This window comes from Lynx canadensis, chromosome B4 (assembly GCF_007474595.2).
Source record: "Lynx canadensis isolate LIC74 chromosome B4, mLynCan4.pri.v2, whole genome shotgun sequence".
Lineage (NCBI taxonomy): Eukaryota > Metazoa > Chordata > Mammalia > Carnivora > Felidae > Lynx > Lynx canadensis.
This window is the reverse complement of record NC_044309.1, coordinates 24,614,141-24,639,715: the sequence shown is the minus strand read 5'-3', so window position 1 is coordinate 24,639,715 and position 25,575 is coordinate 24,614,141. Positions and strand designations below refer to the sequence as shown.

General features: G+C 37.6%; 1 protein-coding gene across 9 annotated transcripts in view; it reads left to right on the top strand.

Moving 5' to 3' along the window:
* ABI1 (abl interactor 1) overlaps positions 1–25,575 on the top strand; it is a 129,875-nt gene that overhangs the window by 42,330 nt on the left and 61,970 nt on the right. For all 9 annotated transcript variants that reach the window (XM_030321140.2, XM_030321141.2, XM_030321135.1 and 6 more), the window contains exon 2: positions 9,038–9,205. In XM_030321140.2, the coding sequence (XP_030177000.1) occupies positions 9,038–9,205 (168 nt within the window). The remainder of the gene's footprint in view (positions 1–9,037; positions 9,206–25,575) is intronic.

Sequence of the window (25,575 nt, the reverse complement as noted above, 5' to 3'; positions counted from 1 at the left end):
CTGTGAGATCATGACCTGAGCTGAAGTGGGATGCTTAACTGACTGAGCCACCTAGGCACCCCCGTATAGTACATCTTTTAACGAAGTAGGGCCCTACCTCAGAATGGCACTTTTTTTTTTTTTTAATGTTTATTTATTTTGAGAGCATGAGCCAGGGGAGGGGCAGAGAGAGGGAGAGAGAGAATGAATCCCAAGCAGGCTCACCTCCCAGGACAGAGCCTGACATGGGGCTCAAACTCACAAACTGTGAGATAATGACCAGAGCCGAAATCAAGAGTCTGATGCTTACCTGACTGAGCCACCCAGGTGCCCCTAGAATGGTACTTAAAAAAATTTTTTTTTAAATGTTTATTTAATTGTGAGAGAGAGAGAGAGGGAGAACAAACCAGCAGGAAAGGGGCAGAGAGAGAAGGTGAGAGAGAGAATCCCAAGCAGGTTCTGCACCATCATTGTAGAGCCCAATACAGGGCTCAAACCCACAAACCAGGAGATCATGACCTGAACCAAAGTTAAGAGATGCTTAACCAACTGAGTTGCCCAGGTGCCCCTAGAATGGCACTTTGAACGTTAGCTTACAGGTTTGTATTTGGAACTTAATTGTACAGCTAATATGTTACTATGAAGAGTGGGAAGAAAATTATTAGTTTTATTAAAATTGTAAAATAAATATGTAATTAATAAGTGAATGGTGCCTAGTGTGTGAAGTAAACAGATTTAAGGGCAGAGCTAGAACAAAATGACAGTATTGGTGTTTTGGTGCTTATTTCATATGATTAAACATGTCTATTTAATAGATACTTAATTTTTAAGATACTTTCTTTAAATTTTGTTTTTTTAACGTTTATTTTTGAGAGAGAGGGAGAGAGAAACAGAGCGCAAGCAGGGGAGGGGCAGAGAGAGGGGGAGACACAGAATTCGAAGCAGGCTCCAGGCTCTGAGCTGTTAGCACATAGCTTGACGTGGGGCTTGAACCCGTGAACTGTGAGATCATGACCTGAGCCTAAGTCAGACACCTGACTGAGCCACCCAGGCTCCCCAATTTTTAAGATTCTTTCTAAGAAAAGAGTTCTGAGTTCATTTAAAAAATAGGGGCGCCTGGGTGGCGCAGTCGGTTAAGCGTCCGACTTCAGCCAGGTCACGATCTCGCGGTCCGTGGGTTCGAGCCCCTCGTCAGGCTCTGGGCTGATGGCTCAGAGCCTGGAGCCTGTTTCCGATTCTGTGTCTCCCTCTCTCTCTGCCCCTCCCCCGTTCATGCTCTGTCTCTCTCTGTCCCAAAAATAAATAAATGTTTAAAAAATAAGTAGACATTAATTTTTCATGTATTTCAGATATAAATTTTTGCGGGCATTATAAAACCATGTAAAATGTGAATTTATAAAACTAAATATGATACTGAAATTGAAGGGCAGGTATATGGGGTTATATTGTTCTTTCTACTTGTATGTATATTAACTATTACTCGGTAACAGTAGGAGGTATTCATAATTAACTGTACATGTTTTCCTCTGAATGCCTACAACTACTAAATGATGCTATCTCTTGTTTGATCATTTAGAAGAAATTGGATTTGAATTTGTTTTTTTCACAGGGCTCAATATGTTGATGCTCTGATTAAAATCAGCTTAATATTAGAGGATTTAAAACGAGGCAAGTAGGCAACAAACAGGCTACTGCCATAACCATGAAGCAGTTGCACATTTTTTTTTTTTTTTTTTTTTTTAAAAGATGCTCAGGAAGAATAGGCCATGGAGAAATGTCCACAGTACATCATTTAACGAAAGAGCAGGACTGAAGGGTATAATGTCAGATTTTACATTCTTGCATACAAACACATACTGAGAGACTTGAAAAAAAATACACTAAAATGTTAACATGGTCTATTTGAATGATGGGACCATGATACAATTTTTCATTCATATTTTTCTCTCTTTTTTAGTATTTTTCTGATAAAAACAGGCAAAAATTCAAAAACTATATAGCATTTTTCATTTAGAGTGCATTTGTTTTAAGCATAGTCATGACAATGTTCTGTGCCTTTTAGGATCCAAGTATTTACTTGAGATAAAGAGAGGGAGAAAGATTTTTGTTGTGGTACTAGATGAAGGTTGAGAAAATGAGGGAGAGGAAATATGGTTAAAGGTAAACTTATGGATATGAGAGAGTTTGCTTATAGATGGTAATTTCCACTTTAGGGAGTGAAAAAAAAATTACTTTGCCTATGTGGTCACCTTGCGGGACTTACAGGTATAGATATCACTTGAAAATGTTCTTTGCTCCAGCTAGCAGATCCTGACTCACTAAAGCTTGGTTTCCACAGGTAGACAAGGAAGGAAGAAGAGAGCTAGTTTTATGTATGGGCTGGTCATAAAATTCAGTTATCTAAGGAATTTCCTGTTTAGTTCTTAGCTACATTGTTTATTTTGAGTTTAGCTCTTTTAAGTAATTAACTTTTTCTTTTAAAGCTGAACATGTTTATTTCCATTTTAAGCAGACTTCATCAGTGGCGTAAGACAGGGATGGCAAAATGGGTTTCATATCACATGTCAACTTCTAGAGTGATTAGTTAAGAGTTTTTAGATTTTGCAGGGAAGACAGCTATATATAATTAACAATGTCTGTTTTAGTTCCTTGGAGAAATTCTGGCTGTTTGTCTTCTAGTTTATAATCCATTTTGTTTTGATACTTGGAATGTACTAAAGCTGTTGGTAGTGATGCAGTTAAAGTATAATAAAAGAACGGCAGAGACCAGCTTATTGGATACTAAACTTACAAGCCTGAAATAAGCAACAACAGCAATTCTGGTGCAGATTTTGCTTTTAAATTCAGTGGTCTGTAGAGGAAATTAACTGACTTGACCTGTGTCTTCAATGAAGTCGTGGCAACCCACATGTAGGTATTGAACACTTTAAAGTGTGGCTAGTTGGAAAAAATGAATTTTTAAATTTCCCTTAATTTTAATTATTTTAAATTTAAAGATGGAAGCAGTATAAAATAGTTTCCATTAAACACAACTCTGTTGTTTTGATAGGGACTACATTTTACTTTTAACAGTTGCATTGGAACGTGCATGAGAGGTTTCTCTGTGTAGGCCTGGAAGAAACACCCATTTCGTTACCATTGCATTGCAATATTTAGTTTTATGACCATGCAATTAGGGAAGCTGGGAAATGAAGTATAATTATGTGCTCTGGAGGAAGGGAGGATAGTGCAAAGCTAGTAGTCTCTCTGACTCTTGTGAAAGAAAAGTGTGCAACTTGTATACTGAAAACAAAACAAAAGGCAGATGAAACTCTAGAATTCAGTGGATAACTGAAAAGTATCATTCAAGATGAAATCTGCCTAGTTTTAAACATACTAAGAATTGAAAGTACTTCCTTAGATTCATAAAGGGCATATATCTTTATAAAGGTCAGTTGCCCCAAAAGCCAGTGCAATAGAGCAAAAAAAAGAAGATATACAGATTGGAAAGTAAGAAGTAAAATCACCTTTTGTGATTGTCTATGTACAGTAGCCTAAGAAATCTACAAAAAAGCAACCGCAGCAAATAAATGAAGTTAGCAATGTTGCAGGATTACAATACAAGGTCAATATTAAAAAATCAATTGTATTTCCATAAGCTTGCAATGAATAATTGGCAATTGAAATGATAAAAACAGTATCATTCATGATAGCATCAAAAAGTATGAAATACATGGGGTGCCTGGGTGGCTCAGTTGGTTCGGTGTCTGACTCTTGATTTTGACTCAGGTCATGATCTCACAGTTTGTGGGTTTGAGCCCCATGTTGGGCTCCACAGTGTGTGTGGAGCTTGTTTGGGATTCTCTCTCTCCCTCTCTCTGTGCCCCTCCCCAGCTTTCTCTCTCAAAATAAATAAACATTAAAAAAAAAAGTATGAAGTACATAAGGATAAATTTAACAAAATGTTTGCAGTTAGTGTACAAACACTTTAAATTCTCCCTGCGACTTTTTTTTTTTTTTTAGAAGACCTATATAATAGGGGAGGGTTATTGTGTTTACAGCTGGAAGATGCAGTGTTGTTAAGATGGCAGTTTTCTCCAAGTTGATTTCTAGATGCAGTATAATCCCTGTCAAATTTTTAGTGGACTCTTTTGTGGAAATTGATAAAGTGATTCTAAAATTGACATGAAAGTGCAAAAGACTTAGGAATATCCAAAACATGGGGTGCCTGGGTGGCTCAGTCAGTTAAGCATCCGACTTCGGCTCAGGTCATGATCTCCCCGTTTGTGAGTTCGAGCCCCGCGTCGGGCTCTGTGCTGATAGCTTGGAGCCTGGAGCCTGCTTTGGATTCTTTGTCTCCTTCTCTCTCTGCCCCTCTCATGCTCATGCTCTGTCTCTTCTGTCTCTCAATAATAAATAAATGTTAAAAAAATTTCCTAAAAAAAAGAAGTATCCACAACAGTCTTGAAAAAGGAAAACAGATGTGGGGGGACTTTAGTACCTGTCTTCTAGAGTTATTAAAATTATAGTAATCAATACAGTATAGTACTAGATGAGGATCAACAGGTATTGCAGTGGAACCCAAAAGAGAGCCCAGAAGTAGACCCACATATATGTAGTCAGTTGATTTTTGAGTTAGTGCCAAGACAATTCATTGAAGAAAAGGGTGATCTTTTCAACAAATGATGCTGGAGCAATTGGGATATCTATATATAAGAAAATGATTTTGATTATTACCCTAATTTACACCTCATGCAGAAAGTTAATATGAAATAGACCATAGCTCTATCATATGTAAGGGCAAAAATTATAAAACTTCTTTCCTCCATTTCTGGAGGAAAATATGGGGAAAATCTCAGTAACCTTGGGGTTGGCAGAGATTTTTAAAAATAGGACATAAAAATCATGAAATATAAAAGAAAAAATTGGTAAATTAGGCTTCATCAAAATAAAAATATTTTTTTTCCTTTGAAAGACTATTAAAATAATGAAAAGGCAGGCTACGTGTCTAGAAGAAATATTTGTAAAATATATCTGATAAAAGACTTGTATTCAGTATATATATTTTGCCACGCACACACATATATCTATATACATATGCAACTCAGTCATAATAAAAAACCAGTTAAAAGTGGCAAAGATTTGAACACTTTATCAAAGAAATGGATAGTATACAAGTATTTGGTAAGATGCTCATCATCATGACTTAATAGGGAAGTTGAAATTAAAACCCCTAGTAAAATTAAAAAGACTGACCATACCAAGTGTTGTCAAGGATGTGGAGAAACTAGAACTCACATATATTGCTGGTGGGAATACGAAATAGTTACTGCTACTTTGGAAAATAGTTTAGCAGTTTCTCATAATGTTAAACAGAAACTTCATTTACTGTGGACTTAGCAGTTCTACTCTTAGGTATTGCCTCGGTATTACCCAGGAGGAATGAAAACATGTCCACAACAAAGACTTGGACTCAAATATTTATAGCAGTTTTAGTCATAGTACCCCCAAACTAGAAACAAACCATCATCAGCTGATGAATAAACACGTCAGCTGATGAGTAAACACATCAAGGTAAATCTGTACAATGGAATACTGCTTAGCAGTAACAAGGATGCATTTCAAGAAGCCACACACAAAAGACTATATATACTTTTGATTCCATTTATATGAAACTCTAGAACAGGCAAAAACTATAGAACAGGTAAAAACTGTGTACACATTTGTCAAAACACACTGAAGTGTATACTTAAAAATTTTGAATTGTATGCATTTCATATTTTAATAAAGCTGATGCATTCCTCCCCTCCTAGGATGGTCCCTAACATCCTCCCAAACTGGGCAATGACCTTTTTAAAAAAATTTTTTAGGGGCACCTGGCAGGCTCAATTTGTCCTTGAGGAACATGAGACTCTTGATCATGGGGTTGTGATTTCGAGCTCCATGTTAGACATAGAGATTACTTAAAAAAATTTAAAAATAAAAATTTTAATACTGTTACAAACTCATATTTAAGCATTTCATGTGTTTCATTCCATCGAAGTTATTATCTTCATTGATGTTTACATTGTATCATCTGTGGCCTGTGGCAGCTTATTCCACTTGATTCTTTTTTTTTTTTTTCTCAATGTTTTTATTTATTTTTGAGACAGAGAGAGACAGAGCATGAGCAGGGGAGGGGCACAGAGAGAGGGAGACACAGAATCTGAAGCAGGCTCCAGGCTCTGAGCTGCCAGCACAGAGCCTGATGCAGGGCTTGAACTTACGGACTGTGAGATCATGACCTGAGTTGAAGTCGGATGCTTAACTGACTGAGCCACCGAGGCAACCCTATTCCACCTGATTTTTGAGTCCTTTTGGCATGACCCTAGAGCCTTGGTGGCTTTCACATGCCTTGCAATACACATAGCGCATCTTGTACATTTCATGTCCTAGACTTGTCGTTGGCTAAGAGTCTAGATTCCTTGCAGTGGGAAGTGGTATTAGAGATAATAATCTGAGTAATAAGTAGTGTTCCATGGCTGTTAGACAGTTATTTTTAGGCCTTTTCTTATCCCCCCCCACCTTTATTTAGGTATAATTGACATATAAAATTGTAATATATTTAAAGTGTATATAATGATAGTTTGATGTACATATGCATTGAGGAGGATTCTTCATATCTAATGAACATATCTGTCACCTAACGTATTTGTCTTTGTGTGTGTGTGTGTGTGTGTGTGTGTGTGTGTGTGTGAACATTTAAGTTCTACTTTCTTAGCAAATTTCAGTCATATAATACAGTGTTACCAACTATAGTCACCATGTTTTACAATTAGGCCATTTCTTTGGACAGAGGTAGGATATTGATGTGTGATATGATATGATAAAATACAAATTTAGTTTGGACTGATGCTTTCAATTTAAATCAAGAACCTTGTTTGTTTGTTTTTTTTTTTAAATTTTTTTTCTTAAACCTTGTTCTTCTTACATCAAGAGTCTTGTGAACCATGCCAAAATCTCACTTCTCAATGACATAAACATGTAATGACTTGCTTCATCTCACACTACACAAATAACAGTCTCAGATTAATAATTCCCAGACTATCATCAGCAATAAAATGATTGAAAACGGTTTCAGGGTTTCTTTTCTCTTTCAGTTATTTTTGTCTTAAGGATAAATCTCATTTTAAGAATGATTGGGGCACTTGGGTGGCTCAGTCAGTTAAGCGTGTGACTCTTGATTTGAGCTTAGGTCATGATCTCACAGTTTGTGAGTTAGTCTTTTACTATTACAGATAGTGCCAATATGAATAACTGTATAATATATTTTTGCCAGTGATTCTTTGAGATGGATTCCTAAAATGAGATTACTGGGGTAGAAAAAAGAAAATTGATATGTAATTTTGCTCTGTATCAGAATCTTTTCTGCACAACTTTGCAGAGTACCTTGTCAGACCTTTGGATGTTCGACAGATGAGTAGGTGAGAAATAGTATATCACATTGGTTTGCATTTGCATTACTTTTTTATAGTGAATGCAGTTGAATGTCTTTTCAAATGGTTAAAAGTGGTTATATTGCCTTTTTGGTGAACTGTTAGATTTGTTTTTTAAATTGATTCTTGGCCTTTTTATAATATTTAGAGTATATATTAATGATATTTATGCTTTGTTTGTGATCTAAGTTGCTGCCCCCACCTTGCTACAAAGAGTTTATCATCACTTGTCTTTGAACTTAGCTCTGTGAACTTTGTCTCTGGACTTTTCTCACCACCAGACTCTGAGTTGTGTACAGGAGTTTGGGAAGAACAGGTGGGTAAAGGATTGTGTTATAAGATTCACAGTGGTTTTTGTGGAGAGAAGAGACATGGTCATAATGGATAACAGGGAGGTTGGAATTCTGATGTTGGTTAATGGATTTAGTTTGTATCATTGTTGGTAGGTGTTTGGATTTTTTGTTAACATCTATTTTTTTTTTTTCAATATATGAAATTTGTTGTCAAATTGGTTTCCATACATCACCCAGTGCTCATCCCAAAATGTTAACATTTGTTAAGTAGAGACCCTGGTTGGTGAGCTAAGGTTCAACAAAGGACTGCAAGGGAAAGTGAAAGAGTAGTTTATTATTCACAAGTCCTGGGGGTACACAATATGATGCCTCCAGGAGACACAGGGAGAAGTTCAGTGCAGGGTATATACAGCGAGTGAGCAGCAGGACTTGAGGCACATCCCTTTATTAGGGTCCTCGGCAGAATGCATTGGGGTTTCCAGGCTAAGTCTGGATTGGTTAATTAAAACCCAAAACAGCAGGATTTTGATAAGTTCCGAGGCGGTCTTATCGAAGGGCACAAAAGGGGAAGAAGTGGGAGACAGGAGAGATTGTTTATCCCAAGGTGGGTTTGGGGAATTATATCAGGAACTTAAATTTACTTGTGACCCTGAGGGCTGTTGTCTGGGGCATCCACTTGTGGAGGAGCTAGTGTCAATTCAAGGCCCCTCTAGGCCACTTTAGCCACACAAAATGGATGCTGAGGCAACACGCATTATTCTAGTTTAGCCAAACTGTCAACAGTGAGTTGGGAGCTTGGGGCTGGCAGAAGGTTCTGAAGATGTAATGTGATAAATTGGTGGTTGAGGGGCTGTAATGTGTACCTCTGATGACAGTCACTTGGTGACTCCTTAAAAAAAATTGTTTTTAATGTTTATTTTTGAGAGTGTGTGCACGTGAGTGGGGTTGAGGGCAGAGAGGAGAGAGGGAGACAGAGGATCCAAAGCGGGCTCCACGCTGACAGCAGCGAGCCCAAAGCGCGGCTCAAATTCGGATCCTGCCTTGAGCCGAAGTTGGATGCTTAACCGACTGTGCCACCCAGGTGCCTCAGTGGATTGGCTGCTCAGGAGACAGTGGGTCCCACCTGACAGGGATTTCTGCCATGGCCTTGCCAGTGTTCTGCAACTATCATCAGACTGCTCTGATAAGTTTTTTGATTCAATTGAGCCTTTCTATTAAAAAATATAATTATAACTCTCTTTTTCTGTAGCATATATGTTTAATGAATATTAACCTTAAATAAGTATCGATTGTTTTTGTTCTTATTTTCAGGCTGCAGATAAGAGAAAAGCTTTAGAAGAGACCAAAGCCTACACAACCCAATCCCTAGCTAGTGTTGCTTATCAAATAAATGCATTGGCCAACAATGTACTCCAGTTGCTGGATATCCAAGCCTCTCAGCTTCGGAGAATGGAGTCTTCCATCAATCATATCTCACAGGTAAGAACTTATAAAAGGCTTTGAATTCACATTTAATCAGCTGGCAGAATAGAAGCAGCATAGTCAAAGAAGTAGATAGCCTGGAAATACGAATTCCTTACTTATCTTACTAACTGTAGTTATTATCACTTCTGGCTTCAGCTTTGAATTCAGTAAACCCACTTTTTTTTTGTGATAACATATACATAATATAAAATTTACCATTTTGACCATTTTTTAGTGTAGAGTTCAGTGGCATTAAGTATATTCACATTGTTGTGTGACCATTGCCAGTTAACCTACTGTAAAAGCCTTTTTTTTGAAGGAAAATAAATTGTACGTAATTAAAGCATACAATTTTATGAATTTTTGTATACGTATTACCCAAGAGACCATCAACATATTCAAGGTAATGAACACCTCCCACCCCCTTTTTTTCATACTTCTTTGTTATCCCACCTTTCTGTCCCTCGTCGTCAGGCTTTCTGTCACTGTGGATTAGTTTACATTTTCTATAATTTTATATAAATGGAATTATATGATACATATTGTTTTTTTGTCTGGAGTCGTTCAGCATAATTATTTTGAGATTCATCCATGTTGTATGTAAAAATAGTTCACTTCTTTTTTATTGCTGGGTACTGCTTCATTGTTTCACATTTTGTTTATCCATTCACATGTTGATTAACATCTGGATTGTTTTTGGGTTTGCCTATTACAAGTAAAACTTTTGTGAACATTTGTGTACAAGTCTTTATGTGGCCATATATTTTTATTTCTTTTGAGTAAATTAAATATGTCTTGAGTGGAATGGATAGGTAACATGGTAGTAGATGTTTAACTTTATAACCAAATTTATACCTGAATTGTTTCCAAAATTATTATACCATTTCATCTTTCTACCAACACTGTAGGTGAGTTTCAGTAGTTGCCTCATATCCTCACCAGCACTTGCTATGGTCAGTCTTTTTAGTTTTAGTTATTCTCATAGGTGTTTTAGCCATTCTAATACTGAGGTTTTAGTTTCCATTTCCCTAGTGATTATTAATGATGTTAAACATCTCTTTGTGTGGTTTCTGTAGACTTTAGTATTTTAAGCCTTGTTCATCTTTGGTCACATTTATTCCAAAGTGTATCATATTTTTATGCTATTGTAGGTGGTATTATTTTTATACTCTTAGCTTGATCATTTTTTTGCTCGTATGTACAGAAGTACATTTGACATTTGTATATTTACTTTGTATCCTTGTTAAAGTCACTTAGTAGTTACAGTAGCGATTGTATAGATCTGTTATAGTTTCTTTACAGAAGATTATGTTATCTGTAAATACAGTTTTAGTTTTACATCTTCCCTTTAATTTCTCCTCTCCTCTCCTCCCCTCCCCTCCCCTCCCCCCCCACTTTTTTTTTTTTTTTTTTTTTTACCTTACTGCTCTAGTTTGAAGCTTCAAGAAAATGTTGGATAGGAGTAGTGAAAGTGGACACTGTTGTCTTGTTTTTATCTTAGTGGAAATCATTCATTTTTTTACTTTTATGATTATAGTCTGTAGCTATTTCAGAAATATGCTTTATGAGATTGAAGAAGTTGCCTTCTAAAGGCAGTTTGCTGAGAGTTCTTATTAGGAGTGGATGATGGATTTTGTCAAATGCTTTTTCTGTGTTTGTTGAAATGATCTTTTTTTTTTTTTTGAATGTTAAACTGGCCTGGCTTTCCCGAGATAAACTTCACTTGACCATGCTATATTCTCCATTACATAGATTGTTAGACTTCATTTACTAAAATTTTGTTAAGAACTTTTGCTTCCATACTCTTGAGAGTTATTGGTCCGCAGTTTTCTTGTAATGTCTTTGTCTAGTTTTGGTGTCAGTATGGTAGTCTTACAAATATATTTGACAGTGTTCCCTCCTCTTCACTTTTATGGAAAAGTGTATATAGGATTGATACTTGCTCTCTTTTAAATGTTTGGTAGAATTTACCAGTGAAGCCATTGGGCCTGGAGTTTTTCTTGGCAGGGAGCTTGTAACTATATATTTAATACCTTTAAAAAAATTAAAATAAAAAAAGTTTAATGTTTATTTTTGAGAGACAGAGAGCACAAGTCGGGGAGGGGCAGAAGGAGAGGGAGACACAGAATCTGAAGCAGGCTCCAGGCTCTGAGCTGTCAGCACAGAGCCTGACATGGGGCTCCAACTCACAAACTGCAAGATCATGACTTGAGCTGAAGTCCGGACACTTAACTGACTGAGCCACCCAGGCGCCCCTATTTAATATCTTTAGTAGATACAGGGCTGTTCTCTTTATCTGTTTCTTCTTCTTGAGTAAGCTTTGTCTTTTTCCAGGAATTTGGCCATTTCACCTAAGTTGTCATTCGTTTGCGTAAAGGTGTTAACAACATTCCCTTATCCTTTTAATATTTGTAGACCCTGTAGTGATGTCACATGTCTCATTCTTGATATTCTTAATTGGTTTCTTTTCTCTTTTTAAACTGATTAGTATGGCTAGTTTATCAATTTTATTGATCTTCTAAAGTCCTCAGTGTTTGGTTTCATTAATTTTCTGTACTGTTCTGGTTTCTGTTGTGTTTTTATTTTGTACTTGATTTTTTCTTCTCCTTTTCTATTCCTTGGAATTAATTTACTCTTATTTTATACTTTTTAAAAGTAAAAGCTGAGGTTATTGAGAGCCTTTTGTCTTTTCTAATATAGGTGTATAAGTTTCCCTCGAAATAGAGTGTTATCTGTATCTCATAAATGTAGATGCGTTGTGCCGTCATCATTTTCATTCAGTTCAAAATAATTTACAAGTCTTGTTTTTTGTTTCTTTCTGGCCCATGGCTACTTGGAAATATTTCAAGATTTTCAAAGGATCTTTTTGCTCTTGACTTCTAATTTAATTCTACAGTAGTAAGAAAATATGTTATGAGTCTTTTCACATATATTAAGAATTGTTTCATAATCCAGAATATAGTCTCTCTTGGTAAATGTTTTTTATGTGCACTTGAGAAGAATATATATTTTGTTGTAGTTGGATGGAATGTTCTGTAAATCTCCTCAAGTTAGATTGGTTGATAATATTGTTCAATTCTTTATCCATAACTGACTTTTTGTCCACTTGTTTTATTGTTGAGGAAGGTAGTTGTAACCTCTGACTCTAATTTTTTGAGTATTCTATTTTTCTTTGAATTTTTACCACTTTTAAATGTATTTTGCAGCTATGTTGTTAACATAATAAGGTAAATGCTTAGGTTTGTAATGTGCTTTTGATGAACTTACATTATGAAAAGTTCTGTTTTTTTGGTCATTGATAAACCTAGGTTTGACTAGGCAAATGCAGTGTGTACAGGCACTGGGGAGATGGAGTGAGTTCCTGCAGTAGAGGTGCTAGCTGGATCAGTGCTCTGAGTTCTCACACTGTCTATTCTCAGGCTCCCTTAACATCTTCAATTATTGAGAATCCAAAAGGCTTTGGTTTATATGGGTAGATCTTCTGTATTTATCCTATCAAAAATTAAAATTGATAAATATTCAAGTATTTACCAACTTATTTAACAATAAAGTAAATCCATTACATGTTAATACAAATAACGTTTTAATGAAAAGCAACTGTTATCCAAAACAAAAACAATTTGTGAGAAGAGTGGCATTGTTTTTAAATTTCTGCAAATCCTTTTATTATTAAAAAATTTAAAAAATGTTTATTTATTTTTGGGAGAGAGAAAGAGACCGCATGAACTGGGGAGGGGCAGAGAGAGGGAGGTACAGAATCTGAAGCAGGCTCCAGTCTCTGAGCTGTCAGCACAGAGCCTGATGTGGGGCTTGAATCCATGAACCGCGAGATCATGACTGAGCCAAGGTCAGACTTTTAACCAACTGAGCCACCCAGGTGCCTCTCTGCAAATCCTTTTAATGTTTTTTTTTTTTTTTTTTTTTTTTCTTAAGAGGGAGAGAGAGAGAGAGAATCCTGTGAGGGGCAGAGAGAGAGAGAGAGAGAGAAGCGGGGCTCACATTCACCAGAAGCAGGGCTTGTGCTCACCGATGTGGGAGTCGAAATCACAAACTGTGAGATCATGACTTGAGCTGAAGTCAGATGCTTAACTGACTGAGCCTCCAGACACCCTCATGTTTTGTTTAATAAATAATAACCGGATACTCCTATCTGTTTTTACATTTAATCTGTTGTGATTTATTGTTTTGGTTAAGTATATGAAGAAAGTCTGGCTTCCTTCAGATACATAGTTAGAAAAGGCAGGAGGTTGGGGACCCTGGGAGTCTTTGGGCCATAGTTGGAGAACCATTGCATTATGGGGTCATTACAGTTTAGTTTATGTATTCTCAGTATCCATATACTGGCCATCTGCTTCTGTTTAAAAAATATCTCCCAAATGTGTAATGTAACTCCACCTATAGTTTTTCCTGGCTCTTTGTTGTACAAATCTTGGTTCATCCTTATTGACTTTGGTGATGTTTTTGGTGAATTTATCCATAATATTGTAGGATTTCTCCTAATCCCTAATGTCTTGTTGGTGTTTATTTTCAGTTTCTTTAACCAGTTTGAAATGAGTTTTAAGATTAAGCAGCTTCTTTTCTTTGGGGTGGATTGTGTTCCCCTGGAATTCTTATGTATGAAGTCCTAATTTCTAGTACCTTTGAATGTGACTGTATTTGGAGATAGGATCTTTAAAGAGGTAATTAAGTTAGAATGGGATCACTGGGTGGGCCCTAATCTGCTATGATGGGCATTCTTACAAGAGGAGAAGATTAGGACACAGACACACACAGAAGAAAGACCATGTGAAGACACAGAAGAGGGCCTTTTACCAGCCTTTTTATAAGCCAGAAAGAAAGTCTCTGAAAACCCTGCGGACATATTGATCTTGGGCTCCTAACCTGCAGAATCGAGAGAATTAATTTCTGTTGTTTAAACCTTCCAGTCTGTAGTCCTTTCTGGTGGTAGCCTGTTGTGACGTTCTTGGCTAAGAATGCTGTAGGCTCTTACCAGGCTTGTATTTACTCATAGCAAGCCTCATAGAGTTTCCCCAACTGCCACTGGGGCCATTGTTTTGGCTGGACCAGCTTTCATGGTCCTTTTTTTTTTTTTTTTTTTTTTTAAGTATTTTTTAATGTTTATTTATTTTTGAGAAAGAGAGAGATGGTGTGAGTGGCAGAGGGGCAGAGACAGAGGGAGCACAGAATCGGAAGCAAGCTCCAGGCTCCAAGCTGTCAGCAAAGAGCCTGATGCGGGGCTCAAACTCACGAGCTGTGAGATCATGACCTGGGCTGAAGTTAGATGCTTAACCAACTGAGCCACCCAGGCTCCCCAGCTTTCATGGTTCTTAATGATTCAGAACCACCTCCTAAAACCAGTAGGGAACCTTGAAGAACAAGATTTATTACTTACAGGTCTTGAAGAATAAATGGCACTCCCCAGGGCCATGTGAGGACCAAACATCGAGGTTGCAGGTAGAGAGAGAGGGAAGGAACATGAGCCTGAGGTGGGGTCTGGGGGTGGGGTGTACTAGGATTTTGTGGATTGTCTTTACTGGTGAATTTAAAATGTAAGAGCAGGAATTAGGGTGCAGAAGGAAAAAGTGGAGTCACTCAAGCAGTCAGGTACCTAGGTTACCCAAACTTTTTGGAAGGAGAACTTCATGGATAGGAGTAGCCTGGTTTCTTATCTAGTTGTTTTGCTAGTAGTATGTAATATTACTAGCTAGTAATTGGAGATGGATGTGTTTGGAATGGATGTCTCACCAGTCAAAAGCTTTAATGTTCTACACTTAACACTGTATGTAGTTCAAGCAAACTAGTCTAGCACTGGTTGTCATCTTCAGCACTATCACTTCTATACTTTTTGTTGGCTATTATGGATTATAAACTGTTCATCAGAATCTGAACTAATAGGCGGGAAGATATAATGCAGATTGTTGAGTGTCATTTAAAGTGAGAAATCATGAAAATAATAAAAAATAAATGAAAAAGCATATGTTGAGTTAGTTCCCAGTGGCTGGGAGCATTCAGTAGCACTCATTTGATTGGCTGATTTACCATGAGAAAAATATATTAACTGCCCTATTCAGTATTCTAATTGATTTATATATGCATCTGGTATTTCTAAGATGGGATGGAGTACCATATGGTACTAGGCTGAGTTACGGTCCCTGAAAGTATCCAAGTCTTAATTCCTGGAAATGTATTATTTTATATGACAGAAGGACTTTGAGGATATAAATTAAAGATATTGAGGTGGGGAGATTATCCTGGACTATCCATGTATGCTGTAAATGTAATCACAGTGGTCCTTATAAGAGTGAGGCAGGGGTGTTTGGGTGGCTTGGTTGGTTAAGTGTCCAACTTCAGCTCAGGTCATGATCTCATGGTTCATGAGTTCAAGCCCCACATTGGGCTTTCTGCTGTCAGTGCAGAGCCTGCTTCAGCTCCTGGGTCCACCCCCCTCTCTGCCCCTACCCCACTCATGCTCTCTCTCTCTCTCAAAAATAAAATAAACATTAAAAAAAAGGGGGGGGGGGAGGCAGAAGAGAATTTGATGCAGAAGAGCAGAAATCAAAATCGTTATATGAGAACAGAGATTAGAATGCTATGGTGGCAAGCCCAGGAATGCCAGAAGCTGGAAGAAGCAAGGAAAAAGGTTTTCCCTTGAGACCTTCCAAGGGAATGTGGTCCTTTTAACCTTGATTTAGTTCCATAAAATTCAGTTTGGATTTCTGGCCTGTAGAACTGTAATAGAATAAATTTCTGTTTTTCTAAGCTAAGTTTGTAGTAATTTGTTACAGCAGCATTAGGAAACTAATACACATGATAGAACAAATCAGTTCTTTTTTCTTTTTAATGTTTATTTTTGAGAGAGAGAGAGAGAAACAGAGCATGAATGGGAGAAGGGCAGAGAGAGAGGGAGATACAGAATCAGGCTCCAGGCTCTGAGCTGTCAGCACAGAGCCCAATGTGGGGCTCAAACTCACAAACTGTCAGATCATTACCTGCGCTGAAGTTGGATGCTTAACTGACTGAGCCACCCAGGTGCCCCACAACAAATCAGTTCCACCTGTGGTATAACTTTATATTTGTGTGAATCTTCAGTAGAGATTGGTTCTTGTCATCTTCATGATATGGATTAAAGTTGTATTTAAAATTAAAAAAAAAAATTGTTTATTTTGAGAGAGGGCACACACAAGCAGGGGAGGGGCAGAGAGAAGGAAAGACAGAATCCCAAGCAGGCTCCACACCATCAGCGCAGAGCCTGATGAGGGGCTTGAACTCTCCCAAAGTGGGAGATCATGACCTGATCTGAGATGAAGAGTCAGATGCTTAAGTGACTGTACTACCCAGGGGCTCTTTATTAAAGTTGTATTTTTTAGAGGATGTTATAAAATTGTATAATATCTTAAAATCATGAGTAAAACATAAAATTCCTCATGTTTCCTACCAAAGTTCTGTTATGATAGTATTTTTATTTTTCACCTTTGTTATGTTATGATTGATATGTAATCTAAACAGTTGCTAACTTTTCTTTATTTTTCCTGTACATATGAAGAGTCAACAATAAAATGATTTAGGATAAATTTCTTTACCTCCTTTTTGGACGGAGGACACCTTTCATTGAGATGAATGAATCATTCTTGCTTTAGTTATAGTTATTAACAAGGCAGATTTATAGGGGAACAAGCTATAGTAAAGGTGTCCCAACATAGAATATAGATTCTTCTCTGAATATAAGTACATGGTGCAGAACATATAAATATTTATTTGTAGGAGTTGAGGGACTAAACCTTGTCTTGGCACTAAGCTTTATTTTACTGTTATGTAAGATAAAATTCTTTTAATTACTGTATGGATAAACATTTGTTTCAAAATTAGTTATTCTGCCAGGGACTCTCATGGCACCTAGCACAGTGCCTGGTACTTAATATGTGCTTTCATGCTACTTGAGGGAATTTTTGAATTTTAGTATATTTTAGACATTGTCTGAAAATTTTGAGGTTAAATAAAAGTACATACTTTAGAGGGTAATAGATTTCTGGTATAGCTTTGGTCTTCTCCTTCCCAGTATATTATTTCTCTCTATATATTTGATTTGTATCATATGATTTGTAACATCATTTGATTTGTAACATACGACTTATATCATTAACGCGCGCGTGTGTGTGTATGTATGTATTTTACTATAAATTCAGGTTTTGTTTTGTCTTTTAAGAAAATGTACTAGTCTTGTCTCTCGGGTTGTTAGTTGTTTGTATAATACTAGAGCTTCATGCCATCAGATGACTTACACGAATTTGAATGTTTATTTGAATAAATAATTTAGTACAGGGATCATTAAACAGTGATCTATGTCTGGGAGATCCAGTCCTCTCCCCGTTTTTGTAAAATAAAGCTTTATTGGAACATAGCAGTGTTTTTTTGTTTATATGTTGCTATGGCTGTTTTCACTATTATAATAACATAGTTTAGTAGGTATGACAGACACCATGTAGCCTGTAAAGCCTAAAATATTTACTTTCTGGCTCTGTTCAGAATAAGTGTGCTAACCCTTTGTGTAGTGTTATACAAACTTCTGTTTCAAAAATTTTTTCTTGGGATTTGATACCACGCTCTCCCAACTACTTATGGTAATTTTTTTTTTAAAGATAATTTTTCTGGGGGTACCTGGGTGGCTTAGTCGGTTAAGCATCTGACTCTTAATGTTTGCTCGGGTCCTGATAACACTGTTGTGGGATTGAGCCCTGTGTTGGCTCCATGCTGAGCTTGGAGTCTGCTTGGGATTCTCTCTCTCCCTTTCTCTCTGCCCCTCCCTCACTCGCTGTCTCAAATAAACTTTAAAAAAAATAATCATAATTTTTCTGGAGGTTGATATGCTGAGCTAGAAATCGTAAGGAATGAGGCTTGCATGATGTGGATTGCATTAAAATTCTACAAGTTTATGGCTTTAGTCCTTCTGTATCCTCAGCATATAGAAGTTAGCTTGTATAAGAAATGATGGAAGAAGCTCCATTAGAGGTTTGGTATTCTGACATCACCTGGTATACTGCATTACTATTATGACATTAACCACCCAGAGTCAAGACTGCTCCCATTTCAGATAGCCAGTGGCAAGTTGGATCCCCGTTCTACCCACACATTTGACCAGTTGTCATAGATCTTAGAAGGGGAGGGTGTCTCACAAGCTCCCTCAGGTATGATAATTTATTAGTATGACTCAGAGAATTCAGGAAGAAACTATCCTTATGATTACAGGGTTTTTTTTTTAAAGTATATATATTTATTTTGAGAGAGAGAGAAAATCCTAAGCAGGTTCCATGATGTTAGCTTGAAGCCTCATGAAAGGATCGAAGATCAAACTCATGCACTGTAAGATCTTGCTTGAGCTGAAACTAAGAGTTGGACTCTTAACTGACTGAGCACCCTGATTACAGTTTTATTTAAAAAAAAATTTTTTTTAATGTTTATTCATTTTTGAGAGAGAGAGAGAGTGTGAGCAGGGGAGTGTCAGAGAGAGAGGGAGACACAGAATCTGAAGCAGGCTCCAGGCTGTGAGCTGTCAGCACAGCTCAGATCATGACCTGAGCCAAAGTTGGGCACTTAATTGACTGAGCCACCCAGGCACCCTGACAGTTTTATTTTAAAGCAAACAGATCAGGGCCAGCCAAATGAAGAGAGACCCGTAGGGTGAAGTTTGGGATGGTCCTGAACATAGAACTTCTGTGGAAGTTCCTCTTTCTGTAGAATCAGGGTGCATCACCCTCCTGGCATATCCATGTGTTATTCATCAATGAGGAAGCTCCACTGAGCTTTGATGTCCAGAGTTTGTTTCACATGGAGGCACAATTGATTGAATCATTGGTCATGTGACTGAACTTTTATCTCCAGCCCTCCTTCCCTATTCAGAAGTTGGGCTGACTCAAAGCCCCAACACTCTAATCACATGGTTGGTCTTTCTGGTGACCAACCCTCACCCTCAGCTATCTTGTTAGCATAAACAAAGACACCCCTATCACTGGGGAAATTCCAAGGATTATAAGCTCCTTCCCAGGAACAGGGACAAAGGCCAGATTTTTTTTTTTATTATACAGTAGATATCAAATTTGAGGGTTTAGGGCCTGAAATAAATTTATAAGAACCAAGGGTTAATAATATATTTGTTTCATGGTTGAGTCTGTGATTTAATTCTGTTCATATTGAAGTTTATACAAAACTCACGTTAGGAGGATTGCTTTGTCAATTTGTTTTATAAATGGTTTTTGCCAACATACAACGCTAGATCAAAGATATAATTTGTAGAGAGTTTCTTAAAACTACTTTTCATATACTGATACTTAAAGTGTAGTGTATTTATAGAAATAGATTACTCAAATTGGTAATTCTATAGAAGAATATTTAACATTTTAGATAACTGAAATTTCCTAGCATTTTAGATTACTGAAATTTCCTATTTTAATCTTATTAGTAGAAATTTTTCTAATATATGTGCCTTCTTTTATATTTGCAGGTAAGCTATAGGCAGTCCCACTCTTTCTTGCCCCCCATGACAGAATATGCAGGGTTTCTACACATAAAAGAATCTCTGGGAACTGTAGATTTGGGTGACTAATCTCAAAACATATTTCTTTTCTTTTTTTTTTAATGTTTATTTATTTTTGAGAAAGAGACAGAGCATGAGCCGGCAAGGGGCAGAGAGAGAGGGAGACACAGAATCCAAAGCAGGCTCTAGGCCCTGAGCTGTCAGCACAGAGTCCGACGCGGGGCTTGCATCTGTGAACTGCGAGATCATGACCTGAGCCGAAGTTGGACACCCAACTGACTGAGCCACCCAGGCGCCCCTCTTTTTTTTTTTAAATAAGTTTTTAAAAGTTTATTTGAGAGAGACAGCACGAGCAGTGAAGGGACAGAGGGAGAGAGAGAAAGGGAATCCCAAGTAGGCTCTGCACAGAGCCCAATGTGGGGCTCAAATGAACAAAATTGTGACCTGAGTGCAAATGAGGAGTCAGATGCTTAACCAGCTGAACCACCCAGGTTCCCCACAAAACTTGTTTTCTTCTCATGATTCTCACTTTCTAGGGCAGATCTGATTGGGGTTGGTAATAATTAGATTGGGAAAGATGAGGTATTAACTCTTTGAATTTTCTATATTCCCCTTTCCTTCCTTTCTGCATCTTCATGTAGCACTACAGCTACCCCAGAATGGTCTTACTTGTAGATTATTTGTTCCTAGATGCAGTTTTGGAACTAGTACGGTTTTTTTTCACAGTTGTTTCTGGTTTGTGAAGGAAGAAAAGGAAGGTAGATCTAGTGTTTGTGTATATTCTAAGTTGGTGAAATGTCAAATAAGGTTTCTAAGATTAAAAAAAATATTTTTAATGTTTATTTTTGAGAGAGAGAGAGAGCGAGCACAAGCAGGGAAGGGACAGAGAGCGAGAGGGAGACATAGAATTGAAGCAGGCTCCACGCTCTGAGCTGTCAGCACAGAGCATGATGTGGGGCTTGAACTCACAAACCGCAAGATCATGACCTGAGCTGAAGTTGCATGTTTAATCACTGAGTCACCTAGGTGCCCCAGGTTTCTAAGATTTTTAAAAATTTTATTTATGATAGTTTATGGTAGTAATTTTGTTTGTTGTTTTTAAAATGTTGTTCCTGGCTGATAAAATTGGTAACAGTACTTTTTCTTCTTCCCTTTCTCTTCCATTTTGTAAGTTTTTTGTCTCCTTTTTCCTTTCTTTTTAAAACAATTAACTGATCTATGAAATTCTCAGGTACACTAACCCAAGCATTCCATATTCTTGTCACCTTCTAACACATGCATATACACCAACCCACCATCCACTTCTGAATGAATGAAGATTGAAAGAGACTTGGATCATCAACCTTAGAGGACCAGAAAAATTAATATATATATTTTAGGCTAATGAGAATAGAGGCAAAGCTATGTATTTAGTTTCTATTCCAGAACTCCCAATTACCCATGTCGTAGGCTGACCCTAAAGTATGCATGTGTGGAACAAAATGCAAGCAGCCTATCCAGTGCTGTCCATCTTAGAGGAGACACTTTGGAGTTTAAGTTCAGCTAAGTTTACTATCAGTACTTTTCAGGGAACTGTAACAGGATTTTGAGTTTCTAGAAGGTATCAGTTACTATGTACAGGATATCTGTCATTATGGACCTATGAAGAAATGGGAAACATGACCAGTACTCAAGATAAAAGGCAATCAGTAGAGGTCAACTTTTACGTGGTATATGTCGTTGGACAAATAACTGTCTTAATTATTTGACCAATTCTGAATGCAGGGACTTGAAACTTTTTATAGTTAAAGGGAATTTTAAGATACTGACTCTAGTTTCATTCTGCAGTATTTGTTCTCATGTGTTCTAAGGTCTGACCTACACTTAACAGTTTGCTAGTCTCTTGCCCTGTAAAATTAGGTCTCCATGAATGACTCCAAAAATTCTAAGAACTGACCTACTAGTGAAGCACCATCTCTGATGGTGCCATGGTAATTACTGACTTAAGAATTTTGGGGCACTTGGGTGGCTCAGTTGGTTGAGCGTCTGACTTCGGCTCAGGTCATGGTCTCACAGTTCATGGGTTTGAGCCCTGCATCAGGCCCTGTGCTGTCAGCGCGTAGCCTGTTTTTGATCCTCTGACCCCCTCTGTGTGCCCTTCCTCCACTTTTGCTCTCTCTCTGGAAAATAAAATAAACATTAAAAAACAAACAAAAATTGATTCATGGGGATGCCTGGGTGGTTCAGTTGGTTAAGCATCCTGTGTTGGCTCAGATCATGATCTCAGGGTTTGTGAGTTCAAGCCCTTCATCAGGCTCTGTGCTGACAGCTCAGAGCCTGGAGCCTGCTTCAGATTCTGTGTCTCCTCCCTTTCTGCCCTCCCCTGCTTACGCTCTGTCTCTCTCTCTCTCTCTCTCAAAAATAAATAAACATTAAAAATAAAATAAAATTAAAATAAAACCAGATCTTCCTGTGTGGAAAAAAAAAAGAATTTGATTTCTGGATTCTAATCTCAAGCATTAGAAAGCTTTTGCTTTCTAATTTGTTGCCTCAGCTACCTCTCAACACATAATTATGCAGCTGGTGACTGGGTATTGGAACTTGGGAGTCCAACTCTTACTCACTGCAGTTGCTTCTCAACATTTAAAGAATTAGAGAATGTGTACTGGAGCACCACTATGAAAAAAATCTAATTTTTCAACTTGCTTGCCAATAGAAAGTAATGTAAAGGGGTAGTAAGAGATAGCCACTTTTAATTTCCATATCCCACGAAAGTGTATCATATTGACAGGTCTGAAATTATATCCAGAAGTCTAGCTGTGAGAATAATTGAACAGTGTTGGTTTTGGCTTTGTAGCTTCTGTAGAGCAAGAGGGTACTCTTGGGGTGGGGTGGAGAGGGTAGAATGAAGATTGAGTGTGCTAGTTTTATAGCATGCATTGATGTTATCTGTGCTCCCCAGGCACTTTAAACACGTTATCAGTTGCCACACTGACTGTTGGCATTGCGTTTGCATTGTAGTTGGGGAGCTTTTGAAAGGTAGAAGATTGTATGACTCAGTTTTTAAAATTTTAGAACCTAGCACTAAACCTGTCATTGAGCATTTAGTGAATGTTTGTTTAAAAATTTCACTTGGGAGGAGTTGGTATGTATGTTGTCTGTCTGTCTATCTATCTATTAGAGAGAGAGAGAGAGAGCATGCTCATGCGCAAGCATGCATGAGCAAGGGAGGGACAGAGGGAGAGGGAGAGGGAGAGGGAGAGGGAGAGGGAGAGAGAGAGAGAGAGAGAGAGAGAGAGAGAGAGAGAGAATCTTAAGCAGGCTCCACGCCCATTGTGGAGCCAGACGCAGGGCTCTATCTCATGACTGTGAGATCATGACCTGAGCCCATATCAAGAGTTGGATGCTTGACTGAGCCACCAAGGATCTCTCCTAATAAACATTTTAATAAGTTAAAAAGTCCTGTGGGCATATTGTTTGGGTGGCATTGAGGGAGTGACCTTTAAGTTGGGCTTTGAAGATAGTCTGTGCATTTATCATGTTGGCATGGGGTGCAAATGCACTCTAGCTTGAGGTAACAGCATTAGATAAAGACATGGATGACTTGCTCAGGGTGATCAGGATGAGCACTGGGATGTTTGGAGTGGGAGTGCACTTGGAGGTCAGCCCTGGAAAAATAAATCTGAAGTTCTAAATTATAATTCATTTCCCTTTGATATGGTTTCATTGAGGAGACTGAATAATGGCTTGTATTGTGTTAGGAGCATAGATAGTATCCTTTTGCTTCCTTTTGCTTCTCATATTTCTTGGTGCTGGAACTGTACAGCTCCTGAATTGAGCAACATGCTTAGTAGAAAAAGAGAGTCATCAGTCTTCCTGAACCATTGTCAGATGTCTGATTGATGTGATTAAGCCCCTGAAGCAAAAGAAAGACAGTGGTTTTTTGGAAATTGGAAACTCTTGTTCTTTGCTTTCAAGGTAAACAGCAGGCTATCTTGTTTGATATGCTTTTTGGCGAAAAGAATCATCGAAGCTCAACACTCTGTGGTGTTGAGGAAGCAAACCTCCAGTCCCCTCCCTATTGATCACACAGTTTGGGCTAAACCACTTTTTTGTTCTGTCCTAATGAATGATATAACAAGGGACTGTTCTCATCTCACTTAGAGTAAGAACTACTTTTTTCAAAAAGAGACTTTTTCTAAAAGAGAAAGCTCCTTCTTCTAGCTTGATTATATATAGCTAGTTTGGGAGTTTCCTTCCAGATCTTACGTTCTTTGGTTGTCTGTAAGCCGTTTGTCAGGCTGCAGCTCGAACCTCCTAAATAGTTTCTGAGTCTTCACAGTAGACTAATCTTGTTTCAAAGCCTGGAAATGTTTTTTTTACTCTCTGTAGTTTCAACTTTAGGTTCCTCAGCATGGCATAAAAGGCTCTTCAACCCCATTTCTTCTAGTCTTGGTGCATTCCTGCCATGCTCAACTTCTTAAAGTGTTCTAAACACAGCATGTAAATTTGTGCCTCTTTGCTTTTCCATAATCTGTTTGTCTTGGAATTAATTTTGTCTCGTCTCTTCTGCTTAACAAGCACCATCTGAAGTGTTTATTGATTAGCTCTGGGTAGAGTTACCACCTCTTTCTTTGTGCTACGTTATCTAACTCGTTCCTACTTTTGTCAATGATTTGAGAGGTATATATGTTTGTCTCCTCCTTTTCACTCTTTAAAGAGCATGTTTAAGTCATCTCTGTTCCTCATTATGTAGTAATTGACTATGGGGTACTTGGCTGGCTCAGTCAGTAGAGCATGTGACTGTTGATCTTGGGGTCAAGAGTTCGAGCCCCACATTGGGTGTAGAGATTACTTTAAAAAAAAAAAAGTGATTTGAAAAGTATTTGTTGAATGGATAAGGCCATGTGGTATCGTGTGCTTTGGAGTCATAAAGACCTGGGTTTGAATCCTAATTCTGCCACTGTGATGTTTCCAGATTACTTATTTGACTTTAGTTTTCTCATTTTTCAAAATTGGGACAATCGTGCTGACCTTAGAGATTAAATAAAGAATTGCAAATAAAACATTTAGCCTTAACACTTGGATATATAATATATTGGTATTATTTGTCATCATATCTATGATCCATTCTTTCTCTTATATGCAACCACTCTTGCACTCCCCCTTCTAATCAACATGCAAGCATGTTTGTTTTTTCCCATCATAACAAAGTTTTCCTTACTGTATTCTCAAGATACTGTCTTTTCTCTTGACAGTTTCCAGCCCAAGATCCTGAATCTGTCATGGTGTCTTTTTCCTCTAAACATATATGTCTCAGTCCACTGTGATTTGATTTTGTCTCAACATCAAGCATGTTGCTTTTGCAAAAAGCAGCAATAATATCTTTGTTCTAAATCTAATGACCTATGTCTTTTCTTTTTAAAGTTTATTTATTTATTTTGAGAGAGAGCATGAGCGCGGGAGGGGGAGAGAGAGAATTCCAGGTAGGCTTCGAGTTCTTAGTGCAGAGCCCAACACCGTGCTCAAAGTCATGAACCATGAGATCATGACCTGAGCCAAAATTAAGAGTTGGATGCTTAACTGACTGAGCCACCCAGGTGCCACTAAATCTAATAGCATATTTCTTTTACACCTCATCCTTGTTGCTGTTATTTGTAGCATATAACAAGATTGTAATTATGTTTATTTGTATATTCACATACTAAATGCTGTCTCGTTCTATTACAGGTAAGTTAAATGATGACAGGAACCTTATCTGTTTTGTGCATCACTGTATCCCTAGTGTCTCCCATAGGGCTGGCAAGGAGTAGATCCTCAAATCTTTGTATTATCACTGTTACACTTCTGAAAATGTATAGTCCTTTGCAAATAGAGT